The sequence below is a fragment of the Taeniopygia guttata genome, chromosome 30 (genome assembly GCF_048771995.1).
Source record: "Taeniopygia guttata chromosome 30, bTaeGut7.mat, whole genome shotgun sequence".
NCBI classification, from domain to species: Eukaryota; Metazoa; Chordata; class Aves; order Passeriformes; family Estrildidae; genus Taeniopygia; species Taeniopygia guttata.
Window position 1 is genome coordinate 6,975,139 of NC_133055.1, and position 26,240 is coordinate 7,001,378.

General features: G+C 53.3%; 1 protein-coding gene across 1 annotated transcript in view; it reads right to left on the bottom strand.

Annotated features, from left to right (window-relative positions):
• LOC140680999 (uncharacterized) overlaps nucleotides 1–26,240 on the bottom strand; it is a 206,132-nt gene that overhangs the window by 42,272 nt on the left and 137,620 nt on the right. Inside the window, exons 8-9 of the mRNA XM_072919905.1 lie at nucleotides 19,127–19,130; nucleotides 14,931–15,604 (exon numbers count right to left, since the gene is read on the bottom strand). Coding sequence (XP_072776006.1) covers nucleotides 14,931–15,604; nucleotides 19,127–19,130 — 678 coding nt within the window. The remainder of the gene's footprint in view (nucleotides 1–14,930; nucleotides 15,605–19,126; nucleotides 19,131–26,240) is intronic.

Sequence of the window (26,240 nt, forward strand, 5' to 3'; positions counted from 1 at the left end):
GGAAAAATATTGGATTACAAGGAACTTAGGAAAAAGTAGTAATACTTGGAGCATGGAATGTCCAAACGGAGAGAGATGGATTTGTTTTACATTTGATCTTAGAGATATAGTCCAAGATTCAGTAAAAAGGCAATTAGTAAACAAAAAGGTGAAACCAGCACAGAAATCTAGCTCTGTATTAACCCCAAATTATATACTGCATCACATTATAGGACTCCAAGCAGTTATAGAGGAGATAACAAACAAAGCTGCTCAGGCACTGGAATTAATACTGAGTCAGCAAAGCCAAACTATAACTGCAGTGTATTAAAATAGGTTGGCTTTACGCTATTTATTGGCTAAAGAATGGGATGTACAGATTGTTGAAAATAGATGGCAATGAGGGCGTCATCCTGGAAAAAACAAAGGATATCAGAAAAAAATTATGACCCTGGTATCAGTCCAAAAAAAACCAAACGGAAAATAATGTTAAAAACTAACAGGTTGGGTAATGTATTGAGAATGGGATGGTGGAAGAATTTAGGATTCTTCCTTTTATGTGTTACAAGTGTTTTGATATTTCTTCTTTGTTTAATCCCATGTTTTAGTTGATTACCAACAGAGTCCAAAGAATGCAAGAGGATAAGAAATATTGCTCAAGCCAAATGATTTATAAAGAATAAGAGGAGAGATTGTGACAAATGCATATTTATAACTGGCTTTTCGCAAGTGTTACAATGAATATTATATGTGTCATGTTAGAAAGTTTATGCTGTTCCATAGGATCTCAATTCCATATAATCCCAGTGCAGTTTGTCCCAGTCCATAGGATCCCAGTTCCATATTTGATCCCAATCTCTAGTTGATTCCTGTCCCTATTTGATCCCAGTCCATATTTGATCCCAGTCCCTATTTTATCCCAGACTATATTTGATCCCAGTCCATATCTGATCCCCGTCCCAATTTTATCCCAGACTATATTTGATCCCAGTCCATAGGATCCCAATCCACATCTGATCCCAGTCTCTATTTGAACACAGTCCATAGTTGATCCAGGTCTCCAGCTGATCCAAGTCCATATGATCTCAGTCCCAATTTGATCCCAGTCTGTAGGATCCCAGTCCCTATTTTATCCGAGTCCCTTGTTGATACCAGTGCATAGGATCCCAGTCCATATTTGATCCTTTTCCGTATTTGATCCCAGTTCAGTTCATTCCAGTCTGTAGGGCCCCAGTCCCTAATTTATCCCAGTCCTTAGCTCATCCTAGACCACAGGATCTCAGTGCATATTTGATCCCAATCTCTGGTTGATCCCAGTCTATATGGCCCTGCACACATTCCAGAGGTCTGGAATTTCAGCTCCCAGCCAGGAAAAGACATTCCCTTTGCCCTCCAAGGCAAAGCTCTTGAGAAGGGGCTGAAAGCCAAGTGGAGCAAAATCCTACAGAGACATTTCACTGCTGGCCTCCATAACTTCAGCTCCTGGACTAAGAATTAAAATAATAATTGGGAAATAAAATAATTAAAAAATCAGGGGTGGGTCACTGGGGGCAGAGGAGGCAATTAAATTAGAGGAGGATTCAATTAAATCAGGGAAGGATCTTTGGTGGTCCCTGAGGAAATTAAATTGGGGGAGGGTCTTTGGAGGTCCCCTGGGTCAAGGGAGACACGGAGAGAGAAACAGAGCAGGCAAAGAGAGGTGGGAGGGAAAGGAGGACACAAACACAATCAGCTGAGAAGGTGGTGCCCTGAAAAACAGAACTGCCACAGACTGGGAATGAACGGCAAAGAAATCAGTAAGTCTGAAAGTTTTATTTGCTATCAAATACATCCCAGCCATCCAGCCCCACACAATCCCCATCTCACCGCTCCAAATTGGGATCCCACTTCTCCCGATCTCCTCCCAAACCCATCTCACCCTGGCAGCTGTGGATTCGAGTGAGTTTGGTGTGGGATTGGTTTTTTTGAGGTGGGAACAAGCAATTTGAGGTGGGATTGAGCCTCTGTGGGTTAAAATTCAGTTCTTTTCAGTGGGATGTGAGTGGTTTTGAGGTGAAAGATCAATCCCTCTTGGCTTTTGGAGTGCAGAGAGATTGAGAAGAGAAAAAAATGAAGGTCAACACAAAAGGAGAAGCAGCCAGGAGTGTTCCCAACATGGATCACAGGGAATGTGGGTCACCAGGGCTGTGCCCAATGTGGGTTCTCCAGTGGGGGATGGAGTTTAGCTCTTCTCGCACTCGGGGCACTCACAGGGCTTCCCTTACCGGTGCCTCCGTTGGTGTCGGGTCAAGTGAGAGTTCCTTGAGAATCTCTTCCCACACTCCCCACACTCGTAGGGCCTCTCCCCAGTGTGGATGCGGCGATGCTGGATGAGTGTGGAGTTGTACCTGAATCCCTTCCCGCAGTCGGGGCAGCAGAAGGGCCTCTCCTCCCTGGGAACGCGATAGTGCCGGAGGAGACAGGGGCTGCTCTGAAACCTCTTCCCACATTTTGAACACTCGTAGGGCCTCTCCGCAGTGTGGGTCCTCTGGTGCACGATCAGGTTCAAGCTCCGGCTGAAGCTCTTCCCACACTCCCCACACTCGTAGGGCCTCTCCCCAGTGTGGGTCCTCTGGTGCAGAATCAGCTCGGGCCTCCTCCTGAAGCCCTTCCCACACTCCGAGCACTTGTGTGGCTTCTTCCCATCATGGAGCTGCTCAAGGACCCCCAGCTCCGAGCTCTGGCTCCATCTCCGGCCGCCTCCCCGGCCCAGGGTGGGTCTTTCCCCCTCAGATCCCCGCGATCTGCGTTTGTAGCCCCTCCTCGTGCGGGATCTCCGGGGCTTTTCCTCCCCGTCGTGTTCCTGCGCCATGGAGCTGCTCAAAACGGCCTCTTCCACCAGGTTCTGCCTCTTCCACCAGGTTCTGCCGTGGGGATTTGTCCTCCCTGCTCTCCATCCTCAGCTCCTGCTCTGCAGGAGGAAGGACAAGGAGAGGCTCTTCCTCTTCCTCGCAGCCTCCCAGGGGCTGGGAATGGGAAATCCTGGTTTGGGGAAAAGAAGGGATGAACACGATGAGTTTGAAGCTCCCTCTGTCCCAGTTCATCTCTACAAGTCCCCGGCCACCTGGGCTCCATAAAAACCTCCCAAACACCGAGATCCAGCCCTGAAAAAGCCTCCCAGGAGTTCCCTGTCCCTGCTGCCTCCCCTTTGCTGTTCGGGGCTCCCCCGTGTCCCAGCTGCTGGGGTCACACTTGGATTGGGGGTCCCCCTTCTCCTCGCTGCCCGCCCTCCCCAGGCTGCCGGGAGTCCCAGCAATCCCAAAAGCTCCCCCCTCTTGGCTCTCCCCATTCAGGGGTGCCGGGGCTGTTTGGGTTCCCGAGCTCCCTTCTCCCCTTCTTCTCTGCTCTGGGCTGCCGGGGCTCCAAGGAGTCCCCCCTGCCACTCTCCAGGCTCTTGGGGGTCCCGCCAATGGCTCTGGGCTCCCCACTCTGGGCTCCTGGGGGACACAGGGTTCTGCTCCTTCAGGCTGCCTCTTCCGGCAGCCGCCACCAGGACCCCCTGGTGTCCCCCCAAGGTGTCTTTTCCGCTCAGCTTTGAAGTTCTCCATTCTGCAAACACCCCCCAAAAAACCCAACCCAGGCACCCCCTGTAAGAGGCCGTCTGAAGACCCTCACTCATTTGCCTGCCGATTGCCACCAGAAAGAAACCCCCCACTGCAGTTCTGGCTTGGAGGAGGCAACAGTGCAGGTGCAGCCGCTGCACATCGCGGCAGCTGTTCCCAACGAGGCCTGGCAAGGACTTGGCAAGGACTTGGCTGGGACTTGGTGACGACCCAGCATGGACCCAGCACAGGGCGGCCTGCTGCAATTCCTGCTTCACTCTCCACTTTCAAGCCGAATGAACTGTTGGGGTGACCCTGGTGGTCTCTCACTGCAGACCCCTCATCTGCCTCATTACCACTGTGACAGAGATTGAGAACCCTCTCCCCAAGGACTGAGACTGAGACCCCAACCACAGAGAGTGGGGGGGAGAATGACATGACCTGTTCTTCTCCAGTAACTTCAATGGACTTATTCATCATTGTGTTTGTTCTGCCTGGATGATTTTCAGTAGATTCACCTGTCCCCCCCACAGCAATTTCAGTAGACTCTCATTGCTCTGCATGTTTCCCCCTTTTTCCTCTGTGGACTATAACTGGACCCCTGGGCTGAGCAGGACTTTGGAGACTCTCCCCAGCACAAGACGGATCCCCATGGTCCGGACCAGTGAGGATCTGGCCTGTGTTGGCAGCTATTCCCATCCCCCCTTTTCTCTCTCTCTATCCTTTTTATTTCTTTTCTGACCCCACTATGGCATTTATTGTTCTGCCCCCTAATAAAGGTGCATTTGTTGTGATTAAACTGATAGTCCCGTGCTGTTTTGTCTTTTGCACTTTGGGATCGGCTAAGGAACCATCATGACACCCGCTACAAGCAGATCGTGACATTAAACTGGCGTCACAGACAGGATTTTTGTCTAAACAGAAGGTTACAGGTGGAAAAGCACCCACACTGTCTTCAGAAATTCACAAAGAATCTCTTAGTGCAAAAGTTTTATTGTTGTTATGTGTATTTGGACTGTCTGGGGAGGAAGGGACAACTTGAAGAAACTAAGCAGAGCCTCCCAGGCAGATTTGGTCTCTTCACCCACCCAGGGAAGCAAAGGGTGGCACAGCGACGGCCGTGTGCTTTGCTAACTTAAGTTTGTACCTCCCTGCTGTGGTTTTGGTCCCTTCACAAAATGAGTAATAATCTTATTGTTAAAGCTAAAGATGAATTTTATGCTTTACTAGCTAAATACAATGCCAAACCTTCTCCGGGAGGGGAGGAACGGGCACAAAGTAACTGGTTTAATTTGGATAATGTGGTTTATAGAATATCTTCTTTACAACATGATACAAAATTTTAACTGGGCAGAAATAAAACCATCTTATGCTCAGTTTTGGGAGCTTGTCTTACGGCAGCTGTAGAAACTCGCTTCGAGAGAAGAAGTGAGGAAAATGCAATAACAGACTCCCTTCAAAACCTAGTTGAAATTTTGCAAAAACAATTAGATGAAGAAAAGAATAAAAGTAATTTTTTACAAGCTGCCCTTAAAGAGGAACAGATTAAAAATGCAAAGCTGACCAACAAACTAAAAGAAACAGAGAAGGAAACTCCTCTGGGTACTGGGGACACGGTGTCTTCTTAACAAGAGGAGATAAACGTGACTCGTGGTCCCTGACACAGCGTGTGGCTTTTTGGGCCGGGGGAACAAGCCCCTTGGAAAGGGGAGATCCTATAGCTATAATTAGCACCCCTGACCAACTCCTGGAAAGTGTGCACAAAGCCACTTGTCTGCAAATGATTCATGGAAAGAAATTAATTCCTGGCTTTGAATCCCCGATGCAATCACCTGTGAAGCCTGAAATAATGACCCCTTTAATTTGTGGGCTTCCAGAAACACTCAAACCTACTGCCATACCTTACAGAAAACTACAGCAGCTGTATCTCCTGTAGAAAGACCAGACAGATTTCCTAGTAACCAGAACAACCCATTGGTTCCCCTTTATGACTCGCTGAGGAAAGGGGTGGGATGGGATTGGACTCCTTCTCAGGAGAAAGAATTGCAACTGCTGATTTTCGAAGCAACAGCTCATCAAGCTCTGGGTCCGTTCATCCTACAGACCCCTTTCAGGTAGGATGGGGATTTGCTGTCTCAGGATTGTCACTACACACACGGCAGTGGGGACCCGAGGGGCCGACAAGGCCTGTTGGTTTCTATTCCCGTGGTTTCAGAGATGTAGAGAAACAATACACTACCTGGGAAAAGGGATTGTTTGTGGTCAGCCTGGCTCTCACTGGAGTGGAAAAGATTACACATCAACAACCTATTGTACTGAGGGGCCCCTCCAAAGTTATTAAGATGATCACCGATGGGACCCCCCCTCCTGATGGGGTGGCCCAGAGAGCCTCGTTAAGGAAGTGGTATGCTCAGATTGAACTTTACTGTCACTTTTTCTCAATAACAGAAGGAGCTGTGAAAAATTTGGCAATACAAGAAACTGAGAGCTTGGATAGCAGCATGGACAAACCTGCCTCTGTAATCAAAGTGGCCCCTCCTTTCTCCCCTGAAAAATCAGCAAACTCTTGGTTCACTGATGCCTCTGCCAAACAAGAGGGGAAGGTGTGGACATACAGGGCAGCAGCCTCCCACATTTCCCCTGCTGAACTAATTATTACTGAGGGAGAAAGCAGCTCTTAGGTTGAGGAGCTGAGAGCTGTCTGGAGTGTTTTCCAACGAGAAGCACAGAACGCCTCTCTTGTCTCTATCTACACTGACTCCTACGCTGTGCACCAAATGATCCTGATAATCCAGCACATTACCCTGGCCAACCTGTTCTGGTGGACGTCCCTTACTACAGGGCTGGTACCACTTGTGCTAAAACCCCCTCTGAATAAATGTGCATGGGAAGCCTCTGGTGCTCTAGGGAAAGAGCACTGGATAAATACGTGCTGGATAATTCCATCATTCTAACCTCTTCTGCCTCTCACTGGCAGGATTCTGTTGTGTTTACTTTTACAGAAGAACTCCAAGGGACATGAAGACCCCCTAATCCATGATAAACCTGGTAATACTGTCCTGCATCCTACCACAATCCCATGGTCAGAAACCAGCTGAGGGGTCGTGGGATGAAATAACTGTGGGAGCATGCAGAAAGAGTGAAAAGCTCTCTAAGCACAAAAAGGTTTGTAGGCACCAAAGCGTACAGGATTGTTGGCACAATTTCACATTAACACAAACTGCAGAAGTAGTTTGTCTTTGGAAAAAAATACTGAAGTGCTTTCTTTTAAGTTTAAAGTATTGATTTAAATACTGGGGAGGACTTGATGTTAATGTTGTGATACCTACCACCCAACCACCGGTTATGCTTAGCCTGAAAATTTCTGAAATTTTTGAAACTGGACCATATATAATCAGGAAAACTGGCCAACAACAAATATTGTTCAATTCGGCATGGTCTCTTAAAGAAGTTAAATTGCTAATGCAAAGCAATGTCTCTGAAATTCAGCCAGCTTATTCACCTTTCTGGCAAACTTCTTTCCAGGGGTGGACGACCTGGTTGCGACAGTGGAACCCTTCTAAAACACAGGTGCCAAGAGAAATAACTGGTGTTGTGGGAACAGGATTGGTGTCCTAGTTTAGGGCAAATTTGGGGAAAACCCCCTGAAAGGAGCCCCCAGGAAACCCCCACGGCCCCTTCCCACCCACCTGGTTCAGGGAAAAATTTCCTCTGAGAGGGAAGTGGAAAAGAACCTGTTTATTCAACAACAAAGCACTCCCCAGCACCAAAACAATTAACACAAGATGACAACAAGACTCTTTCACCCCTCTGAAGAGCTGAACAAATCCAGAAGGTCTTTCCTGGGAGTGGTCGCCCGGGTCTGGACGCTGGGGATGGCTGCTGCAGATCTCCAAATGCAGACTCCTGGTGTTCCTTGGTGTTTCCCAGATCCCAGTCCAGAGCAGGTTGAATGATATTCAGAAAGAGGAAAGGGGAAAAAAAAAACAACAGTCCAGGGAAAGAATTGGACTGCTTAACCTAACTAGGAAGCAAAGCAAGAAAGCAAGAAAGCAGGCAAAGCAAGCAAGCCAAGCAAGCAAGCAAGCAAAGCAAAGCCAGCCAGCCAGCCCTAGCCTTTTCTAGCTTTCCAGCAGACATGGGGGGAGGTGAACCAGATGATAACACAGCAAAACAAACCTTCACTTTCAGAGTCAGTTCTGAAAGCACAGAACATAATATCAAACGTAAATAGAACACACGATTGGGGATACAAACACCATAACAGTCACCCTAGGACATTCCACCCCTTATCTCCATATCTTCAACATCATGTAAAAACTCCATCAAGTTAAAACTTGTATCTTTCACTCACTCATTTCCTTCTTTCTCATGTCTGTGTGTTTCATGCACAGACATTGGCAGTAACATTCAGCAAACAGTGATATTTGCACAATAGTTTCACCCCACAATCAGATTTCCTTGAGGCACACATCGTGTTGTTCCATCTCTCTGCATTATCCACCATGTACAACCTGGTCCCTGAGCAAAGACAATCCCACGAATGGGTTTGTCTGTACCCGAGGCAGGATTGATCCACACTGATTTCCCTAACAAACCTCTGACATGTGCCACTGGGACTTTATCTCCATCTACTATATTCAGGGGCTCAGACTGGGCAGGACCTGCTCGATTGGTGGAACCTCGGCTGTTAACTAACCAGGTGGCCTTTGCTAAATGTTGCTCCCAATTTTTGAAAGATCCCCCACCCAATGCTTTTAAGGTGGTTTTTAACAGTCCATTGTACCTCTCCACTTTGCCTGCAGCTGGTGCATGGTAGGGGATGTGGTACACCCACTCAATGCCATGTTCCCTAGCCCAGGTGTTGATAAGGCTGTTCTTGAAATGAGTCCCATGGTCTGACTCAATCCTCTCAGGGGTACCATGCCTCCAAAGGACCTGCTTTTCAAGGCCCAGGATGGTGTTACGGGCTGTAGCATGAGACACAGGGTAGGTTTCCAACCATCCAGTGGTGGCTTCTACCATTGTGAGCACGTAGCGCTTGCCTTGGCATGTCTGGGGCAGTGTGATGTAGTCAATCTGCCAGGCCTCCCCATACTTGTACTTGGACCACCGCCCACCATACCACAGGGGCTTCACCCGCTTGGCCTGTTTGATGGTAGTGCATGTCTCACAGTCATGGATAGCCTGAGAAATACTGTCCATGGTTAGATCCACCCCTCGGTCTCGTGCCCACTTATAAGTGGCATCTCTACCCTGATGGCCTGAGGCATCATGGGCCCATCGTGCTAGGAACAACTCCCCCTTGTGTTCCCGATCGAGGTCTATCTTTGACACCCCTATCTTCGCAGCCTGATCTACCTGCTGATTGTTTTGCTGCTCTTCATTAGCTCTGCTTCTGGGGACATGGGCATCTACATGGCGAACCTTCACAGGTAGCTTCTCTACCCGGGTAGCGATATCTTTCCACTCTTCAGCAGCCCAAATTGGTTTTCCTCTACGCTGCCAGTTAGCTTCTTTCCACCTCTCTAGCCACCCCCACAGAGCATTGGCTACCATCCATGAATCAGTGTAGAGGTAGAGCTTTGGCCACTTCTCCCTTTCTGCAATGTCTAGGGCCAGTTGAACGGCTTTGAGTTCAGCAAACTGGCTTGATCCACCTTCTCCTTCAGTGGCCTCTGCAACCCGTCGTGTGGGACTCCATACAGCTGCTATCCCAAATGCCCACCTGAGTCCCTTTGGGTCTTTAAAATATCCCCTTCGAAGGTAATCTATGCCCAAAATACATGGGGCCTCTGGGCCAGTCACAATAGGGTGTTTCTTCCACTCATTTCCTGTCAGACTTACATCAGCTTCCACCACGGTAAAGTCCTGTGATCCACCTGTCACACCAGCGATAGAGACAGATTCTGCCCCTACGTGCCTTGATGGAATTAACGTGCATTGTGCACCAGTATCAACCAAAACCTTATATCTTTGTGGTTCCGATGTGCCAGGCCAGCGAATCCACACAGTCCAGAAAACACGGTTTTCCCTCGCCTCTACCTGGCTAGAGACAGGGCCCCTCTAAGCCTGGTTATCCTTCTTGCCTTGGGCGTATGTCTTAGAGGTTCCTTCAAGGGGATCAGACATGTCATCATCATCATCATGCCTGGCAGTTTGGCTACGGGCAACTGGAGCTGCTCTCCTTTTGGTGGCACTTCCTCTCTGAGTCTTACCTTCCTTCAATTCATGCACCCGTTGTGCCAGAGCACCAGTAGGTTTTCCGTCCCATTTCCTCATGTTTTCTCTGCAATCGCGCAGGAAGAACCACAGCTCAGTTCGTGGGGTGTACCTTCTCTCACCATCTGAGGAACGTCTACGTTGGATACCAGAACCTCTGATCTGTACTGCTGAGATTTGGAGAAGGTCCTCCTTTATCTCCTCCCTGAGTCTCTTATGATTCTCCTCTATCTTATCTTCTAATTTCTGCAGACGTGTTTCCACTGCTGCAATTCTGGCATGGGTTGGGCCATGTACAGCATCTGCATATGCTCGGAGTTTCCTTGCCATTTCGAGCACGGTCTCATCCCTCTCATCTTGCTTCATTATTGCTAAGGCAGAAGCATAGTCATGTGGCCCAAGCCGTACAAGTTTTTGCCACATCACAGATGTACATGGTACCAAGTCTGGATTCCTAGTTGTTATTTCATCTGAGAAGATAATCTCTGCCACTGCCATTTCTCTCAGACGTTGGATCCCTTGTTCTATAGTCTTCCACTGGGTCTGCTGCATATAAAGATCATCTGCACACAGGTATCTTTGTGCTACACTTTCCAGAACCCGTGCCCAGAGGCTGTGAGGGTTAGCCCCCCTCATCATTCCTTGATCAATGACAGGATCATGTGACAGGGATCCCAAATGTCTTGCCTCAGTACCATCCAGAATTGTAGCCTCGCCTGCAGCATCCCAAAGACGGACCAACCAACTAATTACAGACTCATCAGGTCGTCGGGTATAATTCTTCCTCAGGCCACGAAGGTCCTTTAGGGAAAAGGACTCAGTATTGGCCTCTGATCTTGTACCAGTTGCTTTGACTTCTGATTTTATGTCAGCAGGCATTGAGGGTCCCTCTCTTGCATTATCATCATCATCGTCATCATCCACTGGTCGATTGGTCTTTTCTGTGCGCTTCCCACTTCTTGTGCTCGTAGCAACAGCCATAGGTTGAGGCTTGGCTGCTGAGTCTGGTTTAGCTGCTGGCTTTGAGCCGGGGGTGTTGGCTGCAGCCTGAGTGACTGGGATAGCTGCTGATTTATCTCCCTGCCCCCCTTCCTCTGTCTGCTGCCCTACAGTATCTAACAGGGTGCGATAAGCATATGCCAGGGCCCAGCTCACTGCAATGATCTTTTTCTCCTTAGAGTTATCATGGCACTTCTCTTTCAAGTACTTCGCCACCTCAGCCGGATTCTGAATTTGTTCACTAGGAAAGTCCCAGGCTATAGGGTCAGAAAATTCCTTCAAGATTTGGCCCATCTCCTCCCATTTCCCACACCACTCAGGATTCCTCACACCTGGGTCTACTCCTGGGTCAGAGGTCTCATCAGCCCCTCTAGAAATCTCAGCCCTCATTCTAGAGAGACTGCAGACTGTATAGAGAAAGCTTACCAGATTAAACACCAGGAAGATGGTCTCCTTAACAGTCAGGGGAAACTGAACATTCTCTAATAGGGAGGTAACAAATTCAGAGGAGAAGAAGGAAAGCAAAGGCTGAAAAGCCTCATCCCCTACTTCCCCTCTAACAAACTGGCTGTACAACCATAACCATGAACCATACATTCCAGGAACAGACCTCAGCACCTTTATAAACCCTCTGGAAGCTATTACACCCAAGCACAGCACAATGGATATTCTGGTCAGTGCCCTTCTACTGCAAAACCTACGTATTAGGGACAATACCGGAGCTATTCCTGGATAAAAAAATAAACCTAGGGACCATAGGGGGATTAAGATCTCAAAAACCCCTAGGGACCAGAGACACATGCAGGCCTTCACCCCAAGAGACAATATTAATTCAAACAACATAACCAGTAACTGCTCCATACCCACACAAAATAATTGGAACAAAAATATGATTACAACAGGGTTTTTTCCACTCTCCCGAGCCCCGAGTTGGGCGCCAAAATATTTGTCCTAGTTTAGGGCAAATTTGGGGAAAACCCCCTGAAAGGAGCCCCCAGGAAACCCCCACGGTCCCTTCCCACCCACCTGGTTCAGGGAAAAATTTCCTCTGAGAGGGAAGTGGAAAAGAACCTGTTTATTCAACAACAAAGCTCTCCCCAGCACCAAAACAATTAACACAAGATGACAACAAGACTCTTTCACCCCTCTGAAGAGCTGAACAAATCCAGAAGGTCTTTCCTGGGAGTGGTCGCCCGGGTCTGGACGCTGGGGATGGCTGCTGCAGATCTCCAAATGCAGGCTCCTGGTGTTCCTTGGTGTTTCCCAGATCCCAGTCCAGAGCAGGTTGAATGATATTCAGAAAGAGGAAAGGGAAAAAAAAAACAACAGTCCAGGGAAAGAATTGGACTGCTTAACCTAACTATGAAGCAAAGCAAGAAAGCAAGAAAGCAGGCAAAGCAAGCAAGCCAAGCAAGCAAGCAAGCAAAGCAAAGCCAGCCAGCCAGCCCTAGCCTTTTCTAGCTTTCCAGCAGACATGGGGGGAGGTGAACCAGATGATAACACAGCAAAACAAACCTTCACTTTCAGAGTCAGTTCTGAAAGCACAGAACATAATATCAAACGTAAACAGAACACACGATTGGAGATACAAACACCATAACAGTCACCCTAGGACAATTGGGAATTCTAAATAGTACTGATTCAGAAGTATTAATGAATAAATTGGCTGCTACAACTAAAGATTTGACCCAATTACAAGAACCACTGCAGTCGTCCTTATTGGCCTTGGGAATGCATCAGTGGTTGCTATCAAACATATTACCAAATTGGGAAAAGGTAAATATGAATGACCAGGAATTGATAATTGATGCACTCAATGCTACACAAAGCAACGTTTCCTTAGCCCTTAGCTGCATCCAGGCACAATTATGGATGCAGTCAGTTGCTGCTTCAATTATAAGAGAAAGTGAAGAAGGCACGTTTCCTACTGAGATTAGGAAAATAGTTTGGGACAGTGCCACTGACTTTGAAAGAAATTTCCAATCCTGGTGGAATTTGGTGAATTTTACTTATGACCCCACCGCAAACTTAGCCACAGCTTTTGTGTTAACCATACATAACGCCTCAGTGCATTTGATATTCCCCATCATTGCATTAGGAGTGAATCATGATGGAGCCACTGTCTGTCTTTCCGAGCATAGAGAATGGGCCCGACAAACTGATGATAAATGGCAAACTGTTAATTTAGAATCTTGTATTGTCCCAGAACAACAAGGGTTCATCTGTGAAAGCAATGCAATTAGAGCTCAGGATATTTGTCTGGACACTGAACAAAATATCTGTCACTTTGAAATTCATCCTAACAAAACTTCTGAAACATTCCTTGTATATACAAGCAATGGATGAGCATGCTTTAGAACTGCTTGTAACACAGTGTTTGTACAAGACACAGTAGTAGACACTAAAAATCATTCAAACTTTTGTGCTTGCAACTTCACTAAAATTACAGGATTGATTTGTTCTCAGAAAATTGTTTTAATATTGATTCTATTTGTTTGTTATTTAATCAATGCTTTTCAGTAGATTTGCCTGTTCCCGCCACAGCAATTTCAATAGACTCTTATTTTTCTGCATGTTCCCTTCTTTTCCCTCTGTGGACTATAACTGGACCCCTGGGCTGGGCAGGACTTTGCAGATTCTCCCCAGCACAACAAGATGGATCCCCATGGTCCGGACCAGTGAGGATCTGGCCTGTGTTGGCAGCTATTCCCATCCCCCCTTTTCTCTCTCTCTCCCTCTCTATCCTTCTTATTTCTTTTCTGGCCCCACTATGGCATTTATTGTTCAGGCCCCTAATAAAGGTGCATTTGTTGTGATTAAACTGATAGTCCCCTGCTGTTTGTCTTTTGCACTTTGGGATCGGCTAAGGAACCATCACGACACCTGCTACCAGCGGATGGTGACACCCCCCAGGAGACCTGGCCCGAGCTCCCCCTCCCCGCTCACCTGCGGGATGGGGGGCGATGATCCCACAGGTGGGGGCTGCGAATTCAGGCAGGGCTGACCGCACGCTTCTCTCTGCTCTGCTCGATCCGCATTTAAACCTCCTCTTCCCCTTCCTGCCGCTCCTCCTCTTCCATCCCCCCTCCTCCTCCTCCCTAAGCCCACCTCCTGCTCCTCCTCCATCCCTGCCCTTCTTTCCCTGCCCTTCCTTCTCCCTCCTCCTGCTCTCTAACCCCACTGCCTTCTGCTCCCTCATCCCTCATCTTCCATTGCTCCTCCTCCTCCTCCTGTGTCCCGTCCCCACATCCTTCTCCTCTTCCATCCCTCCCCTTCCATCCCCCCTCCTCCTCTGCCTCCTCCTCCTCCCTAAGCCCACCTCCCGCTCCGCCTTCATCCCTCCCCCTCCTCTTCCCCGGCAGCACTGGGAGGGACTGGGCTCTACCGGAATCCTACTGGGAGTGACTGGGACTGTACTGGTATCATACTGGGATCTTACTGGAACCATACTGGGATCGAATGGGACTGTACTGGCTTTGCACAGACACCATAGTGCCCCACACAATCCCCGCTCCCGAAGGCGGAACCATGAGAGGAAAGGGGCGAGGAAAGGGCGGGACCGAGAGGGGAAAGGGGCGGCTCAGGCCAAGGGTGGAACTGTGAGGGGACGCTCTGTGAGGCGGCGCTCTGCAAACAGAACTGCCACAGATTGGGAAAGAACGGCAAAGAAATCAGTAAGTCTGAAAGTTTTATTTGCTATCAAATACGTCCCAGCCACCCAGCACCACACAATCCCCATCTCACCGCTCCAAACTGGGATCCCACTTCTCCCAATCTCCTCCCAAACCCATCTCAGCCTGGCAGCTGTGGATTTGAGTGAGTTTGGCATGGGATTAGGTTTTCTTGTGGTGAGAACAAGCAATTTGAGGTGGGATTGAGGCTCTGTGGGTTAAAATTCATTTGTTTTCAGTAGGATGTGAGTGATTTTGAGGTGAAAGAGCGATCCCTCTTGGCTTTTGGAGCGCAGAGAGATTGAGAAGAGAAAAAAATAAAGGTCAACACAAAAGGAGAAGCAGCCAGGTGTGTTCCCAACATGGATGACAGGGAATGTGGGTCACCAGGGCTGTGCCCAATGTGGGTCCTCCAGTGGGGGATGGAGTTTAGCTCTTCTCGCACTCGGGGCACTCACAGGGCTTCCCTTACCGGTGCCTCCGTTGGTGTTTGGTCAAGTTAGAGCTCTGTGAGAATCTCTTCCCACACTCCCCACACTCGTAGGGCCTCTCCCCAGTGTGGATGCGCCTATGCACGGTGAGGTTGGAGTTCTGCCTGAATCCCTTCCCACAGTCGGGGCAGCGGAAGGGCCACTCCTCTGTGTGACTCCGATAGTGCTGGAGGAGATGGGAGCTGGTCTGAAACCTCTTCCCACACTCAGAACACTCGTAGGGCCTCTCCCCAGTGTGGGTCCTCTGGTGAATGATCAGGTGGGAGCTCTGGCTGAAGCTCTTCCCACACTCCCCACACTCGTAGGGCCTCTCCCCGGTGTGGATGCGCCGGTGGGTGACGAGGGTGGAGTTGTCCCTGAATCCCTTCCCGCAGTCGGGGCAGCAGAAGGGCCTCTCCTCCGTATGAACCGGATAGTGCTGGAGTAGACAGGAGCTGGTCTGAAACCTCTTCCCACACTCAGAACACTCGTAGGGCCTCTCCCCAGTGTGGATCCTCTGGTGCACGATCAGGCTGGAGCTGTGGCTGAAGTTCTTCCCACACTCCCCACACTCGTAGGTCCTCTCCCCAGTGTGGGTCCTCTGGTGCAGGATGAGCTTGGAACTCCTCCTGAAGCCCTTCCCACACTCCAAGCACTTGTGGGGCTTCTCCCCATCATGGAGCTGCTCAGGGACCCCCAGCTCCGAGTTCTGGCTCAATCTCCGGCCACCTCCCCGGCCCAGGGTGGGTCTTTCCCCCTCAGATCCCCGCGATCTGCGTTTGCAGCCCCTCCTCGTGCGGGATCTCCGGGGCTTTTCCTCCCCGTCGGGTTCCTGCGCTGTGGAGCTGCTCAAAACAGCCTCTTCCACCAGGTTCTGCCACGGGGATTTGTCCTCCCTGCTCTCCATCCTCAGCTCCTGCTCTGGGGGAGGAAGGACAAGGAGAGGCTCTTCCTCTTCCTCGCAGCCTCCCAGGGGCTGGGAATGGGAAATCCTGGTTTGGGGAAAACAAGGGATGAGCACGTTGAGATTGAAGCTCCCTCTGTCCCAGTCTATCTCTAGAAGTCCTTGCCCTCCTGGGCTCCATAAAAACCTCCCGAACACCGAGATCCAGCCCTGAAAAAGCCTCCCAGGAGTTCCCCATCCCTGCTCCCTCCCCTTTGCTGTTCGATGCTCCCCCGTGTCCCAGCTGCTGGGGTCACACTTGGATTGGGGGTCCCCCTTCTCCTCGCTGCCCGCCCTCCCCAGGCTGCCGGGAGTCCCAGCAATCCCAAAAGCTCCCCCCTCTTGGCTCTCCCCATTCAGGGGTGCCGGGGCTGTTTGGGCTCCCGGGCTCCCTTCTCCCCCTCTTCCCTGCTCTGGGCTGCCGGGGCTCCAAGGAGTCCCCCCAAGGGGACTTTTCCGCTCCACTTCGCAGTTCTTCCTTCTCCAAACATCTCCCCAAAAAACCCAACCCAGGCACCCCCCAGGAGACCTGGCCCGAGCTCCCCCTCCCCGCTCACCTGCGGGATGGGGGGCGATGATCCCACAGGTGGGGGCTGCGAATTCAGGCAGGGCTGACCGCGCGCTTCTCTCTGCTCTGCTCCATCCGCCTTTCAACCTCCTCTTCCTCTTCCTGACGCCCCTCCGCTTCCATCCCCCCTCCTCCTCCTCCTCCTCCTCCCAAAGCCCACCTCCCGCTCCTCCTTCATCCCTGCCCTTCCCTCCCTCCTCCTCCTCCCCCAGCAGCAGCGGCACCCTCGGTTCCCGTTCCCGCAGCCCCGGCAGCCCGCGGCAGGAGCGGGGATGGAGCCGGGACAGGTCGGGATGGGCAGCGCGGGGCTCTCGGCTGCTCCCAGCCGCTGTTCCAGGGGGGAACCCGGCCCGGGCCAAAGGAGAGGCAAACTGGGGAAACTGGGGGCTGCACATCCAAACTGGGGCTGCCTGGGGACCCTGCCTGGGCACTGCCGGCCCTTGGGGCTCCTCTCAGGAGATCAGGAGGGGGGAACGCACAGAGGGCTCGGGGATGCCAGGAGTGGCAGCATTGGGAAGGACTGGTTTGTACTGGGATTGTACTGGAATCATACTGGGAGCAGCTGGGCCCATGCCAGGGCAGACTGCAGTCACCCCGAGGGAGACTGGGATCGTACTGGGATCATACTGACACAGAGTAGGAGCCTACGGGGGCCAACTGAGACCATGCTGGGGGCAAATGGGATATACTTGGAGTGACTGGGAGCATGATGAGGGTGACTGGCAGCAGCTGTGAGCAACTGGGATCATGCTAGGAGCAACTGGGAGGAACTGGGAGTCACTGGGTGCCTGCTGGGGATGACTGGAAACGACTGGGCTTATACTGGGATCATGCTGGAGGTGACTGGGATCATACTGGCAGTGAGTGCCACGACACTGAGGCTGACTGGGAGCGGTTGTGAGCAAATGGGATCGCGCTGGAAGGAACTGGGAGTGAGTGGGAATGTGCTGGAAGGAACTGGGGGACACTGTGAGAGACTGGGAGGGACAGTGAGGGTGAAAGGGGCAACTGGAATCATGTGGAGCACAACTGGTTCATATTGGCACTGACTGGGAGCACACTAGTGTCATCTCTGGATCATACTGGGAGGGACTGGACTAATACTGGGAGTGTCTGAGAGTGACTGGGAACACACCATGCACAGCATCCCTGTACTGGGGGTGACTGGGAGCAACTTGGAGCACTCTGGGAGCAAATGCATCATACTGGGATTGACTGGGCTGAGGTAGCTGGAGGCAACTGGGACCATACTGCGAGTGATTGGAAGTTACTGGGATTATACTGGGACCATACTGGGAGTGCTGTCATGTGACAAGGATCATACTGGAGGTTACTGGGCTCATACTGGTGATGAAAGGAAGCAACTGGGATCCCACTTTGGGCTACTGGGAGCAACTGAGAAAAACTGGGATCATGCTGCAAGCAAACTGGAGGAATTGGGAATGACTGGATGTAGGCTGGAGACAACTGGGACATACTGGGCATGACTGAGATCATACTGGGATAACAAGCACCTTCCTGGGATCACTGGGAGTGTCTGGGAATGACCACAGAGATGCTGAAGGCAACTGGGATTTACTGGGGATGTCTGTAACCTTACTGGGGTGACTGGGAACACACTGGGAACAACGGGGACCATGCTGGGGAGAACTGAGAGCGAGTGGAAGTGAGTGGGTCTACACTGGGGACAACTGGGCATGACTGGGACCATGCTGGGAGCAACTGGGATCACATGGGGAGTGATGGGGTTGATACAAGGGACAACTGGGGGCAACTGGGATCACACTGGGGAGAACAGGAAGCAACTGAAAGCATGCTGGGGGCAACTGGGATCCTACTGGATCTTACTTGGAGCAACTGGGATCAGGCTGGAAGCAATTGAGGACAACTGGAGTGACTGGGAACATGGTGGGAGCAACTGGGATACACTGGGAGAGACTGAAACCACAGTGGGGGTAAATGGGAACAACTGGAACCACAGTGGATGATAATGGGAGCAGCTCTGCCCATGCTGGATTCATACTGGGATCCTACTGGAACTGGCTGGCATCATACTGGGAATGACTGGAAGTGTGCTGGCTGTGACTGGAACCATGCTGGAGGTGACTGGGAGCAACTGGGACCACACTGGGAGTGACAGGGAGTCATTCTGGGCAGGGCTGGAATCATACTGGGAGTGACTGGAACCATACTGGGGGGGACTGGGTGCAGCTGGGATCATCCTGGGAGCCACTGGGATTCCAGCAGGTGTGAATGGATCCTGGCTGGGGGTCACTGGGAGCTACTGGGCCCATGTTGGGAGGAAAATCTGGACACATTGGAAGCAACTGGGACCAACTGGAAGGTACTGGAACCGTGCTGAGGGGACTGAGACCACAAATGGGGAAATTGGGTTCATACTGGGAGCGACTGGGACCACACTTTGGACAACTGCCAGAAACTGGGATCATGCTGGAGGCAACTGGGAGTAACTGGGAAAGACTGCGATCATTCTGAGGTCACCAGAACATTACTGGGCCAACTGGAATATACTGGGAGCGTCTGTGACCATACTGGGGGGACTGGAACCACACTGGGAACAGCTGGGACCATGCTGGGGACAGCTGAGAGTGAGTGGGACCATGCTGAGTGGGACTGGGACTATTCTAGGGACACCTGGGATCATACTGGGAGGAACTGGGAACAACTGCAACTATTCTGGCAGCAACTGGGATCATACTGGGATCACAGTGGGAGCAGCCGGGTCCATGCTGGGTGAGACTGGGAGGAGCCAGGTCCATGGAGGGTGACAGGAATCATACTGGGATTGACTGGGAGTGGCTGTGAACAACTGGAATCATGCTGAAAGTAACTGGGAGGAAGTGGGAGGGACTGGGAGCATGCTGGGAGTGACTGGGATATACTGGGAGAGACTGGGATTCATAGGGATCATACTGGTGGTTACTGGGGTCATGTTGGCATTGACAGGGAGCAACTGGGATCACACTGTGGGGCACTGGCATCATACTGGGAGTGACTGGGATCATACTGGGATTACAGTGGGTGCCAAGGGACCCTGACTGGGGGTTACTGGGAGCTGCCAGGTTTATCCTGGGAGCCAAATTCACACACCCTGAGAGCAACTGGGAATGACAGGAGTCATGCAGGTGACAACTGGGATGTACTGGCAGTGACTGGGATAAAACTGGGGGCAGCTGAACCATGCTGAGGTAACTGGGAGTGCCTGGCAAAGACTCTGGGAATGTTCCAGGCAACTGGGATGTACTGGGAGTACCTAAGAACATGCAGGTGGTGACTGGGACCACACTGGGAGCCACTGGGAATGTGCTGGGGGCAACTGGGACCATGCTGGGGGCAAGTGTGAGTGACTGGGGCCCTGCTGGGGCAGACTGGGATCATACTGGACTCATATTGGGATCATACTGGGAGTGACTGGGACTATACTAGGAGCAACTGGGAGAAGTGGGAACACACTGGAGAAAAGTGGGAGCAACTGGGACTTGCTGAGGGCAAATAGCGTCATAATGGGGAATGACTGAGAGTGACTGGGCTCCTACTGGGAGAAACAGGGATCCTGCAGGGAGTGAGGGGAAGTGAGCAGGGTGATACTGGGACTGACTGGGCTCATCCTGGGAGTGCCCAGGAAACTGGAAGCACACAGGGGTACGAACTGGGCACCTGCTGGGAGCAGCCCCTGGCGGCCCCGGTACCCCCGAACCCCTTTCCCGGCCATGCCGCCCCTCCAGCCCCAGCACCCCCCATTGCCGGGTGCCGGCACTGCCAGGGGTCCCCCCTCTCGGGGTCCCCGCTGGGGCTCCTGGGGCTCTCCTCTCTCTGCGCTCCCGCCCAGGGAAGCCGCGGCTCTCCCGGGGCTCCCCAAATCCGGGGTCCCCCCGCCGCTCCCGCCGCTCCCGCGCGGTCCCCACGCGGCCCCGGCAGAGCTCGGAGGGCCCGGCCGGGAAGCCCAACCCGCACCGCGGGGGGACCCGCATCCCCCCGGCCCCGCCGGGGCTCTGCCGCCACCCGCACCGGGACCTCCCAAAAACACCTCCCGGGGACCCCCGATGTCCACCCGAGGGCAGCTGCGGCTCGGCCTTGGAGCCCTGCCAGCTCCAAACATCCCCCAAAAACCCCAAACCCAGGGAGCCCCGGGATATTTGGGGCCAGCTCCCCCTCCCCGGGCACCTGCGGGATGGGGGCGCCGCTCCCGGGGTGCTGCGAGTTCAGGCAGAGCCGGAGCCCCGCGGTTCATCCTCCCCGCTCCTCCTGCTGCTCCCGCTGCCGCTCCGCCTCTTCCTCCCTCCTCCTCCTCCTCCCCGCAGCCGCGGGAGGGGCGGGGATGGAGCCGGGACAGGTCGGAACGCAGAGAGGGGTGGGGGGATGCCAGGAGTGACTGGGCTGTACTGGGATCATACTGGGAGCAGCTCCTGCGTGACTGATCCAACTGGGATCATACTGGGATCATACTGGGAGTGAGGAGGAGCAGCGCGGTGGCTCCAGCGCTGGGGCTGGGGGCGCTCCTGGCGGGCGAGGGGGAAGTGGGACCCCGGCACCGGGACCCTGAATCGCCATTGCCGGCACCGGGACCCCCCCTGCTCCCCTTATCCTGCACAGGGACCCCCCTGAATCCCCCATTTCCGGACATCAGGGCCCCATGCTCCCCTTTTCCCTGCTCCCAGCCTCTAGATTTCCCGTGTGCCTGATCCTGGAACGCCTTGGAACACCTTGGACCCCCATTGCTGCCTTTCCCAGCCCCCAGCCCCACCTTTGTGCAAAGCCAGAGACCCTCTGAACTCCCCCTTCCCAAACACCCCGGGTGTCCCCACCCTGGTACCCCTTTTTGGGAAACCCTGGACTCCCCTTTCCTGGGCTCAAGGACCCCTGGAACTCCCTTCTACCTCTCCATCCTTGCCCCCCCATTTCCGTGACCCTGAGACCCCCCTGTGCCCCCATTCCTGAGAACCAAGACACCCTTTTACCCCTTTGCCCAGCACTGAGACCCCCCTGCACCCCCTTATCCGGCACCAACACAACCTGTTCCCAGCCCCCGCCTCTCCCAGCCCCCAGCCCCACCCTTTTCCCTGACCTGGGACCCCTGGGCCCCCATTCCTGCCTTTCCCAGCTCCTCCTTTCCTCATGTTCAGGAGCCCTGGCACCCCCTTTCCTGGGCACAGGATTCCCTGGACACCCCATCCCAGCTCTCCCAGTCCCTGCACCCCCTTTCCTTGGCTCTCAGCCCCTGAACCTCCTTCCCAGCTCTGCCTGCTCTTCATGTCCCCCTTTGCCTTGGCCTGTGGACCCCCCTGGATCCCCAAATTCTCAGCCCCCTCAGCTCCCCAAAATCTCTGTGTCCCCCCAAGTTCTCTACTCCCTACAGTTCCTGGAAGTGGCGCTGTCAGAGCCCGGCCCGGGGGTCCCCCAGTCCTTGATTGTGGGGGACGTGGACGGGACCCTCTGCGAGCGCTGCGGCAGCGAGCGGGGCCGGATGGAGGCACAGACACCGGGGATGGGGGCGGGAGCTGAGCTGGGATATTGGGATAGCCAGAGCTGGGATATTGGGACAGCCAGAGCTGGGATATTGGGATAGCCAGAGCTGGGATATTGGGATAGCCAGAGCTGGGATATTGGGATGGCCAGAACTGGTATATTGGGACAGCCAGAGCTGGGATATTGGGATAGCCAGAACTGGGATATTGGGATAGCCAGAGCTGGGATATTGATATAGCCAGAGCTGGGATTTTGGGACAGCCAGAGCAGGGACATTGGGATATCCAGACCCTGCTCAAGGACAGGAACCGGCCCGTGGCTGACAGTGACCTGGAGACGGGGCCGGTACAACCAGAGCAGGGGTGGTGGCAGGAGCCGGGGGCTGTGCTGGGATCTGTGGGAATGGAGGACTCTGAGGGGCTGGGATGGGATCTCTGGGGATGGGGGGGATCTGTGGGGCTGGGATGGGAATCCAGGGAGCTCCAAGGGGCTCCCTGGGGCTGGGACACGACTCCATGGGTCTGTTCTCTCCTCGTTCCCAGGTCTCCACACAGTGCAGGGGGTTTCCAGCTGTGACCTCCTGTCCAATGGAGCATCCATGGATCCCACCAGTACGGCTATAAGGGCTGGGATTTCATCTCCTTCCAGCTGGGATCCGGGAGCTTTGCAGTGTCCAACACTGCCATCTGGATATCCCAGAGGTGCTGGGAACACAAAGGGATCATGGTGGAGCAGATGAAGCATTACCTGGGACACACCTGTGTGGAAAGGCCCCCAAAATACATCAGATATGGTCAGGAGGCTCTGGAGCACAAAGGTGGGTGTAGGAGCAGAAGGGCAATTCCTATGGGAATGGGGGATTCAGGAATGGGGGACTTGGGAATGCAGGAATTGCCATGGAATTTCCATGGCCAGATCTCACTCTCATCCCAGTCAGGTGAGAATTCCATGGATGGACCCCCCCCCTAACCCACTGCCACGGGAATTCCATGGGGAAATGATTGGAATTGATGACCAATCCAGTGAGAGCAGTGCAATGAGAAGTAATCCCTGCGGGGATTCCATGGGACATCGATCCCAGAGCAGTGCAATGAGAAGTAATCCCTGCTGGGATTCTATGGGACATTGATCCCAATCCTTTGCCCAGGCCGGCTCTGCTGTGCCCGTGGCAGCACCAGGGGAGTGCCCTGTCCCTGCCCTGAGCCCAGCACGAGCCTTTCCTTGGGTGTTCCGTGCCCTGCCCGGGGCAGGGGGGCACTGCCGGAGCAGCTTTGGTGGCCCCGGGCACCCGGCTGGGCTGCAGCCACTGCAGGGGCTCCTGGGGAATGTTCCAGAGCAGAGCTGAAAGCAAACAGCAGTTTCTGGAGGGGATTCTGCCCCTGGGCCTGTGCTGGGAGCCCAAGGCACAGCCCAAAGTGCTGGGGCTCAGTGTCCCTCAGCCAGGCCGTGTTCCCTCGGCTGTGCCCTGCCCCTGTCCCCTGTCCCTCAGCCAGGACATGTTTCCTGGCTGTGCCCTGTCCCTCGGCTGTGCCCTGTCCATGCCAACTGTCCCCTGTACCCTGTCCCTGTCCCTGTCTTCTGTCCCTCAGCTGTCCCCTGTCCCTCGGCTCTGTGGGGCCAGGGGTGGCAGCAGGACCCGGGGCAGCCCTGGGGGAGAACGACCCTGAGCCCCAGCTGGGCCAGTTCCCCCAGCTCCCCCCAGGCCACTCCCAGCATGGGCCCTGTGGCTCCCAATCACCCCCAGTATGGTCCCAGTCACTTCCAGTTACACTCAGTGTGATCCCAGTATCATCCTGGTCACTCCCAGTGTGATCCCAGCATGATCTCAGCATGTTCCCAGGTGTTCCCATTCACCCCTATAATAGTTCCAGGCACTCCCAGTATGGTTCCAGTCCTTCCCAGTATGATCCCAGTATGAACCCAGTCACTCTCATTATGGAGCCATTTGCTCCCAGTAAGGTCCCAGTCACTCCAAGTCACCCAGTATGATTCCAGTCACTCCCAGTATGATTCCAGTCACTCCCAGATAGTCCCAGTATTATTGCAGTAACTTCCTTTATGGTTCCTCTGTGATCCCAGTCACTCCTGGTTAATGCTGCCTGGGGTCCCAGGGGTCCATCTGACCCCCGGGCAGCCGCTGCCGTGGGTGTCCGGATAGCGCTGCGCTGTCAGGCTCAGCCTGTCTGGGTCCCTTGGCTCAGCTCCCAGCCACAGGCAACTTAGCGAGCACCTCTGGAGTGATTTCAGCTCTGTGAGTTCAGCTCTCGGTGATTTCGCTCTGAGCTGGTTTAATGTTTTTGCTGGGGTTACCCAAACACTGTGGCAGGCTGTGGGCTAATCCAGCCGAAGGCATGCGGTACGGTGAGGAGCATCCAGGCAGCAGTGAGGACAGCACCAACAGAGACAATTTTCATCTTTGGACAAGGATGGGGCTTTTAATAGGGAATATTCAGGCAAAACTTGTCTGATTTTCAGGAGGTCTTGTGTTCAACTCAGAGGAGTTCTTGTCACTGTTTGTGGGAGTAGTGTTTGCAGTGCCTAGGTATGGTTTTATGTTTTTCCTGGGTACCATCTTGGACCAGATGGTAGTAGAACACACGCATACCCTCTACCCCAAGTAATCAGCTGGAAAGGCCCAGAAATTTGATGTGTTTCTGGGTCTTTCACTAGCACTGATGGTTTCTCAGTGAGCTTTGCCTGGGTGGTGTTTGCAAAGTGGCAAAGTATTGGCGGGTCAGGCTCCGATGTTGTGGTTCTGGTGCCCACAAGTGAGGAATGGCAGCCCCAGGCTCAGAGCCAGTCAGAAAGCCAAGCAAGTGAGAGCAGAGGGAGGGCACCCTTCCAGTCTCTCTTGGGCATGGCCTCAAAACAGCCCCTGCTGCTTCTTCCTCCGCCTGTGTTTGGGCTGTGCTGGCGGCAGAGGCAGCCAGGCTGTGCTCTGCCTTCCAGAGCCTGTTGGGAGTGGGCATGAAAAGCGCTGTGTGCACAGCGGAGAGGCCTGGAAGGTGCTGGCAAGAGCGTCCTGCGGGAGCAGGGCTCTGGGCTCTGGCTGGGAACAGCCTGGTCTTGGTGCCGTGGGCGCAGGCAGGAGTTGAGGCAGGTGAAGAGGCAGTGAGCAGCTTGTGTTTGTAGAGGGCCTGGGGCTGCACGTCTGAGCCTCCACCTGGAAAGGCACTTGGGGGAATAGGAGCTAGAGCTGGACTGCCTGTCCTGAAAGGACGTGAAGTCCTTCAGCCTTGCCAGCGTTTCCTAAGGGTGTGTTGGTGTTGAGCAGAAAAGCTGCACATTTGGGGAAATGCCTTTGGAGGACAGGGGCTTGCTTCTCAAGGAAAGTGCTTCCCAGGGAGCTCCCAGTGAGGCAGGTGCAAGTGTCCCCCTTTGGCTCTCTGTGCTCCTTTCAGTCCTTGAGGCCCGCTGCACTTGGCAGAGGGGCAGGGCAAGGGAGAAGGCTGTGAAGAGCAGGTGTGGCATCCACCTGGACCTGCAGAGACCAACCCAAGCACCTGCAGCACCGTGTGTTACCCCCCCTTTGGACAGAGGGGTGAGCAGAACCATCTCTGTCCATCTGTGAGCCCCAGAGCTCTCTGTGGGAGCTGTGAATTAAAAGGCCTTTACACACTCACGTTTCACATCTTCCCTGCCTGCTGTGTTTCAGCTCTTGGCAAGATGCATTTGCCTCCTGCTTGCTGGGAGCTGCTGTGGCCCAGGGCCAGCACAGAGCTGGGCTGGGTGGGCCAGGCAGTGTGGTGGAGAGTCTTGGCTGATCTTGGTGTGTGCCTGGCCTCAGCAAAGGCTTGGAAGGTTTGCCTCCCAAATGTCCTGCTCACTGGCTCTCCCTGTGCATCTTGGAGAGCACAAGGGAGGCATTTCTGGCAGCTGGGCATCAGCAGGCCTTCCAATGGGGGGTGTTGTGGAGCGAGCCCAGCTGAGATACCTTGAGAGGAGCCCAGGGCTCCTTGCTCCTCTCTGCTGGCCCGTGAGTGTCTGCCTGCTCTCGGGATGGCCCTGGCTGTGTCACGGGTGCTGCGTGGACACGAGACAGCCGCTCCTGTCCCGCTGGGTCCCAGCAGGGCCTGGCAGCCGTCCTGCATCCACGTCAGGATGCTGGCCAAGAGAGGCCCTGGAAGCTGAGGCAGCTGATTTGAAGCTTTTGCAGGTGCCAACAGGTCAAGGCCAACAGTGTTCCCTCAGGATACAGCATTCCTGAGGGGCTTCCCCAGAGCTGCCTGATGCCACCCACTCCTTGTGGCACCTGTTGCTTTCCTGTGGAAGGTTCTATCTTCCCCAAGAGCACAGAGGGAGCTGGAGAAAGAGCTTGCC